This window comes from Salvelinus namaycush, chromosome 28 (assembly GCF_016432855.1).
Source record: "Salvelinus namaycush isolate Seneca chromosome 28, SaNama_1.0, whole genome shotgun sequence".
In the NCBI taxonomy this organism is placed as follows: Eukaryota; Metazoa; Chordata; class Actinopteri; order Salmoniformes; family Salmonidae; genus Salvelinus; species Salvelinus namaycush.
Genome location: NC_052334.1, coordinates 24590204 through 24603271, shown reverse-complemented (window position 1 = coordinate 24603271; position 13068 = coordinate 24590204). Strand labels below are relative to the sequence as shown.

The window sequence follows — 13068 nt, the reverse complement described above, 5'->3', positions numbered from 1 at the left end:
TTATGAAAACTTGAAATCGGCCCTAATTAATCGGCCGACCTCTAGTGCAGATGGCACTTTTTTGCCAAGTGCTGAGATGTATTAAAGGTAATGAATGTGTCGGGGACTTCTGAAAGTCAGCAGAAAGATCAGCATATCCCAAATCCAGAGGTTTTGAGTTCAAATCCCAGGTGGGGTCATATTGAAAAGTCGTTACTAGTGATCATGTTAAATGTAATCATATTGTTATTTTATCTGAATAGCGTACCACTTACCTTACAACCCACATACCATTTCATTACTTTACTTATAACGGTTTGGGACACCTGGGACCATCACGTGACAAAAACCCCCAGGGGACCATGACACAACGTTCCAAGAACGTTCAGGGGACCATGACACAACGTCCCAAGAATGTCCTTAAAACGTTCTCAGGGACATCCCCTGGACAAAACAGGAACTAGACAAAACCTCCAGGAACCATGACACAACATCCCAAGAACGTCCTAAAAACATCCCCTGAACAAACCGGGAACTATTAAAAAGGTCCCCCAGAGAACGTTCCCTTGGGACCATCACACGTCGTCCTAAAGACTAGTAAAATGAAAGTCTCAGAACGTCGGTGGGATAACGTCACGCTTGAAACCCTTAAGGGACCTAACGGGAACGTCGCCGAATGTCCTCAGGACGTTCCCTGCTTGCTGCGAATATGGCGTCAGCCTCAATGCATGTATAGTATGTCACATGTCTCATGTATTCCACATTAGGCATGACACAACCTCTTCAGGCCATCGGTTTGTGTTTAAAATATCTCAGAACTTGCCTGTAAAATCCGATTTTGTTATCTGTACATTGGAAACAAATATTGGAAACAGCTTCCCTACCAAAATACATGATTTTTTGAGGTGTGTGTTTGTGAGAATTGTGACAGGCTGCACTTCGGGCTGAAATCGTGTGAGAAGTCCTTAAAACAAGATAGGCAGAGAGCCAAGGTCTGACTTAAAGTCATGCCCTATCCCATTATTTTAGATTGAAGGCTCGCTGATGTCATACTTGATGTGGAGACAATCACATATTATCTGCCCTTCAGACTCTCCACCTCAAAGCTGGGCTAGCATCATCCTCTCCACTATCATAACCATCATCATCATTATCATCAACATGATCCACTTCCTACCCCTGACCTCCGGCTCACTCTTCCCCAGAGCATAAAGCTCAGAGACCACTTTACAAGGGAAGCCCACTCTCTAACCTACAGAACCCTACAGAATAGCAGATTGGCGGAGCTTTGTGGCTGTTTTTATTGGCTCTCCTAAATCAACAACTAACAAATGCATGGAGGAAGGTATGGGAAGAGAGGGAGAGAGGAATTGATTTCTTCCAAATAGTCATGGCCTGAGGTGAGGTATGGTTGGCTTGGTGGGAGGCTGAAGGGTGAGGAATGGGTGGAGGGGAGCCCAGGAGACCAGGGTAGGTTACTCTGATTATGACTGCTTTAATGTCCCCTCTCACAACCAAATACGTTTTCCAGACTGGAGCATATCTGTGGTGATATGTTCTCCCCCCTCCTCTCTCGCTCTCGCTGTCTCTCTCCGATTTCTCTTCTTATTAGACCTGGTGAATTCAGAACCTGCCCTTTTGTTAAACAGGTTGAAATAGAATGCCAATTCAGGTTAGGTCCCTCACATGTATCAGTGTCTCCCAGCCTCAGATCGTTCTCCAAAGCTTTATGGTGTTGACATTTTCAGCCTCTTTACATAAATGCATGTTCATTGGAATGTTGTCATGAGTGCTCTTAAGAAGATAATTGTAGCAAACGTATCCTCCATTAGCCAACATAACCCCACCCAACACTATGATAAGACCTGGGACATCATCTACAGTAAATGCTCAGACTTATTCTATTCCAGCCTAACATCAATTCTGACTATGCATTACCAATAGTGTCAGTATCGTGTGATGAATAATTTATCAAAGTATATCACTAAGTAAACCATATTAAACCCATATTGCTCCTACGAATTCTCCCTTGAAAAACCATTCACTTTTACATATTTACATTTTAGTAATTTAGCAGACGCTCTTATCCAGGGCGACTTACAAGGGGACCAGCACAGCCGTGTCCTGCCAAGGGCCAAGCCCAGCAGCATCCTCTCTCTCCAGGGGCAGGCCTGTGGGCACTGTATGTCCCTCTCTGGATCTTCGTGCCTGGCGATCAATCTCTCTTATCATGAGGACTGGATCCGTGCTGTGGATAGAGCATTGATATATAGGGGCTGCTTACACTGCTTAGACTCAGGGACCAAATGAAGATGATGATTCCATGTCCTCTGAACCTGCCCTTTTACTAACAGCTTGGCTGTTAGTAAGCAAGAGCAATAGAGGGAGTGGAGTGCAATATACTCATAATAATGATAACCATTTATACTGTGGGTATAAGCATAGGGCTCTAACATAGAGGTCACCTAAAAGTCTCTGTATTGAGCTGCATTCAGAGGGAAGAGATTTAAAGTCCCTGGGTTGTGACTCTGTGGAGACTGCTGTATTAAGTGGTACTGCGTTAAGGCAGTGTCGTTGTTTGGCCAGGCCGTCTCACTCCTCCTGATCACCACAGAGGCTCTAAGGAACAGAGGCCTCATAAACATTATGTATCTGTGGGCTCCTGTCTTAGAGCTCTGCTCCAGTGGCCGGGAGGTTACTGCCCCTTTATGCCTCTTATGAGACGTGTGTGTGTGTGTGTGTGTGTGTGTGTGTGTGTGTGTGTGTGTGTGTGTGTGTGTGTGTGTGTGTGTGTGTGTGTGTGTGTGTGTGTGTGTGTGTGTGTGTGTGTGTGTGTGTGTGTGTGTGTGTGTGTGAGAGTAAAAGTGGTCTTAGAACCTCACTTGCATGATAAGAAAAGCGGAGACAACTTGACTTGTAATCGCTAGTGAAAGGTTGTGAGTTGTCATCAGGAGGAGATGGGTATTTTCACGCTGGGCGTTTTATCATATGTTTTCATGCTGGGACTGTTCTCATATGTACATTTTCCACACTGAGCTCCTAGGATTGGCCCAGCTGTTTTATTTTGTAGTTCCCTCTCTAACCCCCCACAACTCCCTTCCTCTCCAGCTGAGGACACCTCATGGAGTCTTTTAACAGACAGAGGGAAAGGACACACCTCTACTGGTCTCCTTCTATAAGGCCTTGCCGCGCAAAACCCTTCATGAGGTTCATTTGTTCTGTAGCCTTAAACAGCCTTGCAGAAAGTTGGAGAAGGGTCTGACTGAGTTGGCATTCCAGAGGAATGTGTCTTTCACTAATGCCTCAAACTTCCTTTTATCTCTTTTCATTTGCCCCTGTTGTTTGACCTGGGTCCAAGGCCCAGGCAGGCAGCTATGAGCACATCTACCAGCAACATGATCTGCTGTCTCTGGTTTCAAGCAGAGCAGCTCAGTCTAAACAAACTGAATTCCTGAGGGGGAGGATGTGGATGTGGTTAGGGCAGACAGGGAGGGAGGTAGAGCTAAGATCAGAGGGCAGCCTCCGGGAGGGACCACACCGATAGCCACTGTCTGGCACGCCTGGAAAATATGAACAACACCCAGGAAACGCCCCAATCACGCTGATATGGAGATATGACGTAGTATACCATGTTTTTTTTCTGAATGGGACCATGTTAAGTTGAACCCCCCTCCTCTCTATCTGTGTGTTTCCTCTGCAGGACCCTGGCTACGCAGCCTTTGTCTTCGACCAGCTCCAAGTGCCTGGGAGCCATGATGGATGCTGCCAGGTGTGTTCTACTCCCCTCCACCAGCTGAGGCAGGAGGCCCTGCAGACAGTAGGCGCCCCGGCCCTGATCCTGAGCCACAACATGCCCGCTTTGCCGTCCACCACCCTCACTGGGCAGCCCCATAGACTGACACTCTCTTCCTCCAGTGCCCATGTGAGGCAGCCCTCCAAAGCCCACCCCCATGCCCACAATGTCCTGCCCCTAGGGGAGAGGGGGCCCTGGGAGCTGGGCTGTCCGCAGGGCTCCTCTGTCTCTGCTGGGCCCAAGACCAGTGTCCAGGTGACGGTTGGGGGAGGGCAGCTGACCGGGACCCTGGGATCGGTCACCATCCAGGCCCAGCAGTACCTGGAAGGCATGTGGAGCATCTCCAGAGTCAACAACTTCCTCCCTCAGTCCAGCCCGGTACATGCTCTGCCCTTCAATGCTCATCATTATTACTATTTATACAGATACACTGTTTACCCTGTCTGCGGGTAGCATGCATCAAAGCACATCTAGTAAATGTTTTGTATAGGCAGCTTGTTACTCTTATCAATGTTGTCTTCAACGTTTTTCAATAACCTTGGTCAGAACAACGTCTGACAATGGACAATCTTAAACCTTTAGAGAAATGAGAAGAACCTCACGCAGACCTTGGACCTGTCATTCCTCAGGAGTTATGGCTCCTGGGTGGTACTGTCTACCTGGGGAGACCAAGACACAATGACCACCTTACAATCTTCCCGTAACGCTCCTCTCAGGCATACTATATGGCTCCATACAGACACATTCCCCATGTAATATACTTTACTCCAGGCTTATCATTATGGGATGTTGTCCTTTTATATTGAAGAGTTTTCGTCCTGCAGTGAGAGGGACATTTGGTCCAAGCCTCTAACCTGTCTTACACACTGCTGTGACATTCTACACTAGGGAGTCTGAGTGCACTGAGCAAACTCACCACCAGCTAATCTTTTCTACTTTTACGTTGTCAATCAGAAGCTGTTAATGGCTCTTCAGTTTGATTTTAGTTTTTGCTGCCTCTACTTAATATGGCATTGAAAATCGCTGACTCGAAAATTTGACTCAATTACGGCGTCTGCCAGTGTTATTTCTTATTCTGGAACAGGTTTTTCTCCTCTTTGACTGTCAACAAGTGCCTTTAGTGCCAGTTTATGTGAGGCCGCCAGAAGCTTTTAACAGCATCTGTGCAATCTAGGGCAAATCAAAAGGCCCTGCATATAGGGAGAGAGACCGACTTGTGCTCTCCTCCTACATGTCTAAAAGCAATTAGAGCCGATGGGAGCTGGGATGAAGCGTTGCACAATGCCACATGGCTGAGCCTGGGCCTCAGAGACACAAGTGGCCCTTCAGGATACTGACTTACAAACACAGCAGAAATGTTCCTGGCATTCTTTTTTAAAGCCCATTTCTTTCATTAAAACAAGATCCCTCAGAATGACAGAAAACCCACATGGGCCATGGAGGATTTGGAGCTGCGCTGTGCCCGAAAGGCTTGCGCTTTAATTCACAATTACCCACTTGATTTCTTTGGGGGGACAGTGTAAAACTCTGCAGAGCGGTGGGCAGACGAAGGAAGGGAGAGGGCCCCTGTTGACAGCAATCCTACAGAGTGTCTTATTCTTTGGCCTCAGGCTCTAGTCTATCAGCACACAGCCCATTATAGGGCACCTTGAAACTTTCACAATATATATAGTAAAAAGGCTCTGGCTTGGAATTACATTTGGGGTCCACTTTACACTACAATAGAATCTAAACAATCCATCACAGTTAACAGCTGGGATAATGGGCTCACTGAGAGAATGGGTCATTGTGTTAAATGGAGAAGACAGCACATCCTACCTCTGTGAGGTTGGCTAGAGAACTCCAGTCTCCCAAAACCTGACAAAGTAAAATCACAGCATCTGTTGTTGAATTCCCCACTCCATTGTTCATTTAAACCTCTAACTTCTAACCCCTGATGTTGGATGTGGCTAGATGAACAGTTCAGTCATTCTAAGTAACATTAGAGTGTGAGTAGTGAATGCTGAACTGAACAGTGCACACTACAAAACGACTAATTGATTGACCCAAGTCTGTGATTTGCCCTCTGCTCTGCAAAATCCACAATCACATGCGCAATAATCTGCTAAAATCGCTGCTCTTGACCCTGGGGGTTTAGTGTGTGTTGTTGGCCCGGTGTGACCTCTCCACTCTTCTGCTACCCACTGGAAACCCAGTGGAACATCTGGGCTGCCGCCTGCGACGGTACAGCTGGGCCTGCATGGCAACCTGCCACACAGAGGGAGAGGGAGACTGTTCAGTCAATTTGAGGAAAATTCAAAAATTTTTGTTGTCCACTATTCACATGAAATTGTTGTCCATTTTTCTGTCTATCTATACACCCCTATACACTCCTCCACCAATAACAGCGGCTGAGGAAGCCATTGGATCAGGATGGGCCCAGATTAGCAGGGTCTATTTCACCTCAGAAGTAATGGCCTGTCGAACAGTGGAATCAGAGGTTACTGGGGATCGCTGCTAGGCTCCGGCTCTGAGAGGATGAGGCTCTTTAGACTGCTGATGGGGAGGGAGTCACTGAGCCCAGTTGGCTTGAGACTGCCTGTATTGGAAGCTTACTGTCTCTCCTTCTCCACATCATCCTCCTCTCCCTGGGAAGCAGTCGCTATCGGTCGGGCCATGGGGTTGGGTTTTTTTAGGGTGGTAGGTCCCCTCATTACTGACACTCAGTGTCAATGGTCCTGGACACATGACACCCCTGAGAGTGCCTAATTACCTGACCAGGGCATACAGCAGCATGCTTATCCCTTAACCAGGTACTCAACCAGGGACATCAGTGGTCATAACGGCCTACTGCATTGGAGAGCAGGTTGCCTGAGCCTCTCTCCTGGGGTAATGCTCTCTGACATGTATGTGTTAGGGTGAGCTGTTTATTCTGGTTACACCCCCAACGAGAGCCCCTCCGCTCCTCGAACCTGCTGCCACTTGATTCTAAAACCTGACACCACCATTGGCTTAATCTATGACAGGGTTGTGGATGAGCTGTCCAGATAGGCTTACTGCCTAAGTGTGTGAAGTAGTTTAGTCTTTCTGGATGATGTGACACAGGTACATCTCTCTTGTATGTGTTGAGTTCCTGTCCTGTCACAGACGCCTGCATGCTGTCGTTAGTCTTTCCGCTCCGTCAGGTGCGTGACAAGAATCTGCGCTCGGGGCGCAAACTGAAATGAGCCGTCTCTCCATCACGCACTTCAGAAATCATAACCCTGACATGTACACGTACAAGAGGCCCTTGCTGTACCATCATGATGGAATTTCTTTTTTCTGGTAATTTTTACCCCCTTTTTTTCTCCTCAATTTTGTGATATCCAATTGGTAGTTACAGTCTTGTCCCATTGCTGCAACTCCCGTACTGATTCGGGAGAAGCGAAGGTCGAGAGCCATGCGTCCACTGAAACACGACCCTGCCAATCCGCACTGCTTCTTGACACAATGCTCGCTTAACCCGGAAGCCAGTCGCACCAATGTGTCAGAGGAAACACTGTCCAGCTGGCGACCGAAGTCAGCGTGCCTGTGCCCGGCCCGCCACCAGGAGTTGCTAGAACGAGATGGGACAAGGACATCCCGGGCGGTCAAACCCTCCCCTAACCCAGACGACCCTGGGCCAATTGTGCGTCGCCTCATGGGTCTCCCGGTCGCAGCCGGGTGCGACACAGCCTGGGATCAAACCCGGACCATGATGGATTTTCAACACAACGGAAATGCCTTCCTAGATAAGCATGTTCAATGCTTAGTCTTATATATCCATGGATATCAGGAACAACACAACACGGATGTCGGGCATCTAATAAGATTGATGTGGTTATTAATAATAACAGGCAAGCAAAAATGGCTCTCTGAGATATAGTCAATGAGTTATTCCCTTGGGATTAAAACAACCATGTTTGTGGTGATGATGACAAGCTTATAGTGTCAGTGCTTGTGTGAGGTATAGCCCTACTGCCGGAGGTGCCTGTGTTCATATGAATGTTCGAATGAATGCCGCTGCATGTTGATGTATTGCACTCGCATGTCAGCTATGTATATACAGCACATTTGGAAAGTATTCAGACCCGTTGACTTTTTCCCCAAAAAATTACATTACAGCATTTTTCTAAAATGGATTAAAAAAAATGTAAATCATCAATCTACACACAATACCCCATAATGACAAAGTGAAAACAGGTTTTTAGAATTTTTACAAATGTATTAAAAATAAAAAACAGATACCTTATTTACATAAGTATTCAGACCCTTTGCTATGACACTCAAAATTGAGCTCAGGTGCATCCTGTTTCCATTGATCATGCTTGAGATGTTTCTATAACTTGATCTGAGTCCACCCGTGGTAAATTCAATTGATTGAAAATAATTTGAAAAGACACACAACTGTCTATATAGGGTCCCACAGTTGACAGTGCATGTCAGAGCAAAAACCAAGCCATGACGTCAAAGGAAAGCATGAGGTCAAAGGAATTGTCCTTAGAGTTCAGAGACAGGATTGTGTCGAGGCACAGATCTGGGGAAGAGTCCCGAAAAATGTCTGCAGCATTGAAGGTCTGCAAGAACACGGTGGCCTCCATCATTCTTAAATGGAAGAAGTTTGGAACCACCAAGACTCTTCCTAGAGATGTCCGCCAAATTGAGCAATCGGGGGAGAAGGGCTTTGGTCCGGGAGTTTACCAAGAACCCGATGGTAACTCTGACAGAGCTCCAGAGTTTCTCTGTGGAGATGGGAGAACCTTCCAGAAGGACAACCATTTCTGCAGCACTCCACCAATCAGGCCAGAAATAAGCCAATCCTCAGTAAATGGCACATGACAGCCCGCTTGGAGTTTGCCAAAAGGCACTTAAAGGACTCAGACCATGAGAAACAAGATTCTCTGGTCTGAGATTGAACTCTTTGGCCTGAATGCCAAGTGTCACATCTGTATCACATCAGCATCATGCTGTCGGGATGTTTTACAAAGGCAGGTCGAGGGAAAGATGAACAGAGCAAATTACAGAGAGATCCTTGGTGAAAACCTGCTCCAGAGCACTCAGGACCTCAGACTGGGCCGAACGGTCACCTTCCAACAGGACAACGACCCTAAGCACACAGCCAAGACAATGCAGGAGTGGCTTCTCTGAAGGTTCTTGAGAGCCCAGCCAGAGGCCGGACTTGAACCCAATCAAGCATCTCTGGAGAGACCTGAAAATATCTGTGCAGCGATGCTCTCCATCCAACCTGACAGAACTTGAGAGTATCTGCAGAGAAGAATGGGAGAAACTCCCCAAATACAGGTGTGCCAAGCTTGTAGCGTCATACCCAAGAAGACTCAAGGCTTTAAACGGTGCCAAAGGTGCTTCAACAAAGTACTGAGTAAAGGGTCTGAATAATTATGTAAATGTTATGTTTCTGTTTTCTTTAATACATTTGCAAAAAAATTCTAAAATCCTGTTTTTGTTTTGTCATTATGAGGTTTTGTGTGTAAATTGATGAAGGAAAAAAATTGTTTAATACATTTTAGAATAAGGCTGTAACGTAACAAAATGTGGAAAAAGTCAAGGGGTCTGAATACTTTTTGAATGCACTGTAAATAGTTCAGCTGTCTGCCTCTGTTGACAGATGGCCTACACTTTATAAGAAGACTGTAATGATGTTGTTTTAGTTACCAAACATGAATTGAGGGCAAACACTGAGCAAGTAAATATGCAGAGGGACTGGTTGGTGTTGATAAAATATATCCTGTCAAGCGACATACCGTGTTTGACTTCAGGTTGCTGGTTAACCAGTGTGGATGCGTCACCAGGATGAATGTGAAGGAAAACTAGAGGCTTAACTCTACCATTTGTTCAAACTGGTTCTTGTACACTTTCACTGATCAGTGTACAGTTTGATATACTAGTGATTTAGGGTGAGGATTAACCCTGTGTTGTCATGGAGACCCTGGTAGGAACAGTGCTTTTTATTATGGGCTGCCTGGGTGATCAGTGGACTTTGTCAGCACTCCCTCTGCTGGACCAAAGAGAGAGAGAGATCACTGTTCTACTTCCAGCTGAACCCCACTACCCCCTATCCCCCTCCTACCTGGCTCTCTCTCCCCAGACCAGCACTCCAGGAGCAGCCTGGGACCTGCCTCATCACCCATAGCCTGGCCCCAGGAGTGGTAATGACTGAGGCAGCTTCCTTCTGCTTCTGACTCATACCCCAGGTGGCAGGCAGCGCTGCAGACAGGCTCTGCTTTGTTGCCCCTCTACATCTCAACCTGTAACATACCTTCACACAGCAAGATTCATGGGCCTATCAGAGAAAAGTGTCCACTGTAGTATTTCACTGCTTATGTGTGTGTGTGTAGATGTGTAGGTTTATTTTGTTGTTGGGGGTTAAATATTTATTTTCCTGTTTAAGTCAAGCTATGTGTTAAAAAGTTGTTCACACATGGCAAATTAGCTGCTGATGTACAGTAACACTCATTCCAGGGTTTTTCTTTATTTTTACTATGTTCTACATTGTAGAAAAGTAGTGAAGACATCAAAACTATGAAATGACACATGGAATCTTGTAATAACCCAAAAAGTGTTAAACAAATTAAAATATATTTGAGATTCTTCAAAGTAGCCGCCCTTTGCCTTGGTTATAGCTTTGCACACTCTTGGCATTCTCTCAACCAGCTTCATGAGGTAGTCACCCGGAATGCATTTCAATTAACAGGTGTGCCTTCATTCCTTCTTAATGTGTTTGAGCCAATCAGTTGTGTTGTGACAAGGTAGGGGTGGTATACAGAAGATAGCCCTATTTGGTAAAGTACCAAGTCTATATTATGGCAAGAACAGCTCAAATAAGCAAAGAGAAATGACAGTTCATCATTACTTTAATACATGAAGGTCAGTAAATCCAGAAAATGTCTTGAAAGTTTCTTCAAGTGCAGTCGCAAAAACCATCAAGCGTTAGGATGAAACTGGCTCTCATGAGGACCGCCACAGGTAAGGAAGACCCAGAGTTACCTCTGCTGCAGAGGATTAGTTCATTACAGTTACCAGCCTCAGAAGTGCAGCCCATATAAATGCTTCACAGAATTCAAGTAACAGACACATCTCAACATCAACTGTTCAGAGGAGACTGCATGAGTCAGGTCTTCATGTTCAAATTGCTGCAAAGAAACCACAACTAAAGGACACCAATAATAAGAAGAGACTTGCTTGGGCCAAGAAACACGAGCAATGGAGATTAGATCGGTGGAAATATGTCCTTTGGTCTGATGTGTCCAAATTTGAGATTTTTGGTTCCAACCGCCGTGTCTTTGTGAGATGCAGAGTAGGTGAACGGATGATCTCCGCATGTGTGGTTCCCACCGTGAAGCATGGAGGAGGAGGTGTGATGGTGTGAGGGTGCTTTGCTGGTGACACTGTCTGTGATTTATTTAGAATTCAAGGCACACTTAACCAGCATGGCTTTCACAGCATTCTGCAGCGATACGCCATCCCATCTGGTTTGCTCTTAGTCCCACTATCATTTGTTTTTCAACAGGACAATGACCCAACACACCTCCAGGCTGTGTTAGGGCTATTTGACCAAGAAGGAGAGTGATGGAGTGCTGCATCAGATGACCTGGCCTCCACAATCACCTGACCTCAACCCAATTGAGATGGTTTGGGATGAGTTGGACCGCAGAGAAGGAAAAGCAGCCAACAATTGCTCAGCATATGTGGGAACTCCTTCAAGACTGTTGGAAAAGCATTCCAGGTGAAGCTGGTAGAGAGAATGCCAAGAGTTTGCAAAGCTGTCATCAAGGCAAAGGGTGGCTACTTTAAAGAATCTAAAATATATTTTCATGTGTTTAACAGTTTTGTGGTTACTACATTGCATATATGTTATTTAATAGTTTTGATGTCTTCACTGTTATTCTACAATTTAGAAAATAATAAAAAATAAAGAAAAACCCTTGAATGAGTAGGTGTGTCCAAACTTTTGACTGGGACTATGTATATGGCCAATGATTTAATGGCTAAACTGTAATTAGATATAGGCTGTCACTTAATTACCATTCACACCGTGCAGCCTCATGAGTGTTGCCAGACTCGATGAGTAAAGTAAAGTACACTATAGTAAAGTACACTACACTACAGTACACTACACTACAGTCCAGTCCTGTACACTACAGTCCTGTACACTACAGTCCAGTCCTGTACACTACAGTCAGGTCCAGTACACTACAGTCCAGTCCAGTACACTACAGTCCTGTCCAGTACACTACAGTCCAGTCCAGTACACTACAGTCAGGTCCAGTACACTACAGTCCAGTACACTACAGTCCTGTCCTGTACACTACAGTCAGGTCCAGTACATTACAGTCTTGTACACTACAGTCCTGTCCAGTACACTACAGTCCTGTCCAGTACACTACAGTCCAGTCCAGTACACTACAGTCCAGTCCTGTACACTACAGTCCAGTCCTGTACACTACAGTCCTGTCCAGTACACTACAGTCCAGTCCAGTACACTACAGTCCAGTCCTGTACACTACAGTCCTGTCCAGTACACTACAGTCCTGTCCAGTACACTACAGTCCAGTCCTGTACACTACAGTCCTGTCCAGTACACTACAGTCCAGTACACTACAGTCCAGTCCTGTACACTACAGTCCTGTCCAGTACACTACAGTCCAGTCCACTACAGTACACTACAGTCCTGTCCAGTACACTACAGTCCAGTCCTGTGCACTACAGTCCAGTCCTGTACACTACAGTCCAGTCCACTACAGTACACTACAGTCCAGTACACTACAGTCCAGTCCTGTGCACTACAGTCCAGTCCTGTACACTACAGTCCAGTCCACTACAGTACACTACAGTCCAGTACACTACAGTCCAGTACACTACAGTCCAGTACACTACAGTCCAGTCCTGTACACTATAGTCCAGTCCTGTACACTACAGTCAGGTCCAGTACACTACAGTCCAGTACACTACAGTCCAGTCCTGTACACTACAGTCCAGTCCTGTACACTACAGTCCAGTCCACTACAGTACACTACAGTCCAGTACACTACAGTCCAGTACACTACAGTCCAGTCCTGTACACTATAGTCCAGTCCTGTACACTACAGTCAGGTCCAGTACACTACAGTCCAGTACACTACAGTCCAGTCCTGTACACTACAGTCCAGTCCTGTACACTACAGTCAGGTCCAGTACACTACAGTCCAGTACACTACAGTCCTGTCCTGTACACTACAGTCCAGTCCTGTGCACTACAGTCCAGTCCTGTACACTACAGTCAGGTCCAGTACACTACAGTC

At 46.0% G+C, this 13068-nt stretch overlaps 1 protein-coding gene across 1 annotated transcript in view; it reads left to right on the top strand.

Annotated features, from left to right (window-relative positions):
• The first annotated feature begins 688 nt into the window (after nucleotides 1-688).
• The window catches only part of LOC120023283 (kinesin-like protein KIF26A), a 62364-nt gene continuing 49984 nt past the window's right edge, over nucleotides 689-13068 (top strand). The window contains exons 1-2 of the mRNA XM_038967316.1: nucleotides 689-709; nucleotides 3680-4150. Coding sequence (XP_038823244.1) covers nucleotides 689-709; nucleotides 3680-4150 — 492 coding nt within the window. The remainder of the gene's footprint in view (nucleotides 710-3679; nucleotides 4151-13068) is intronic.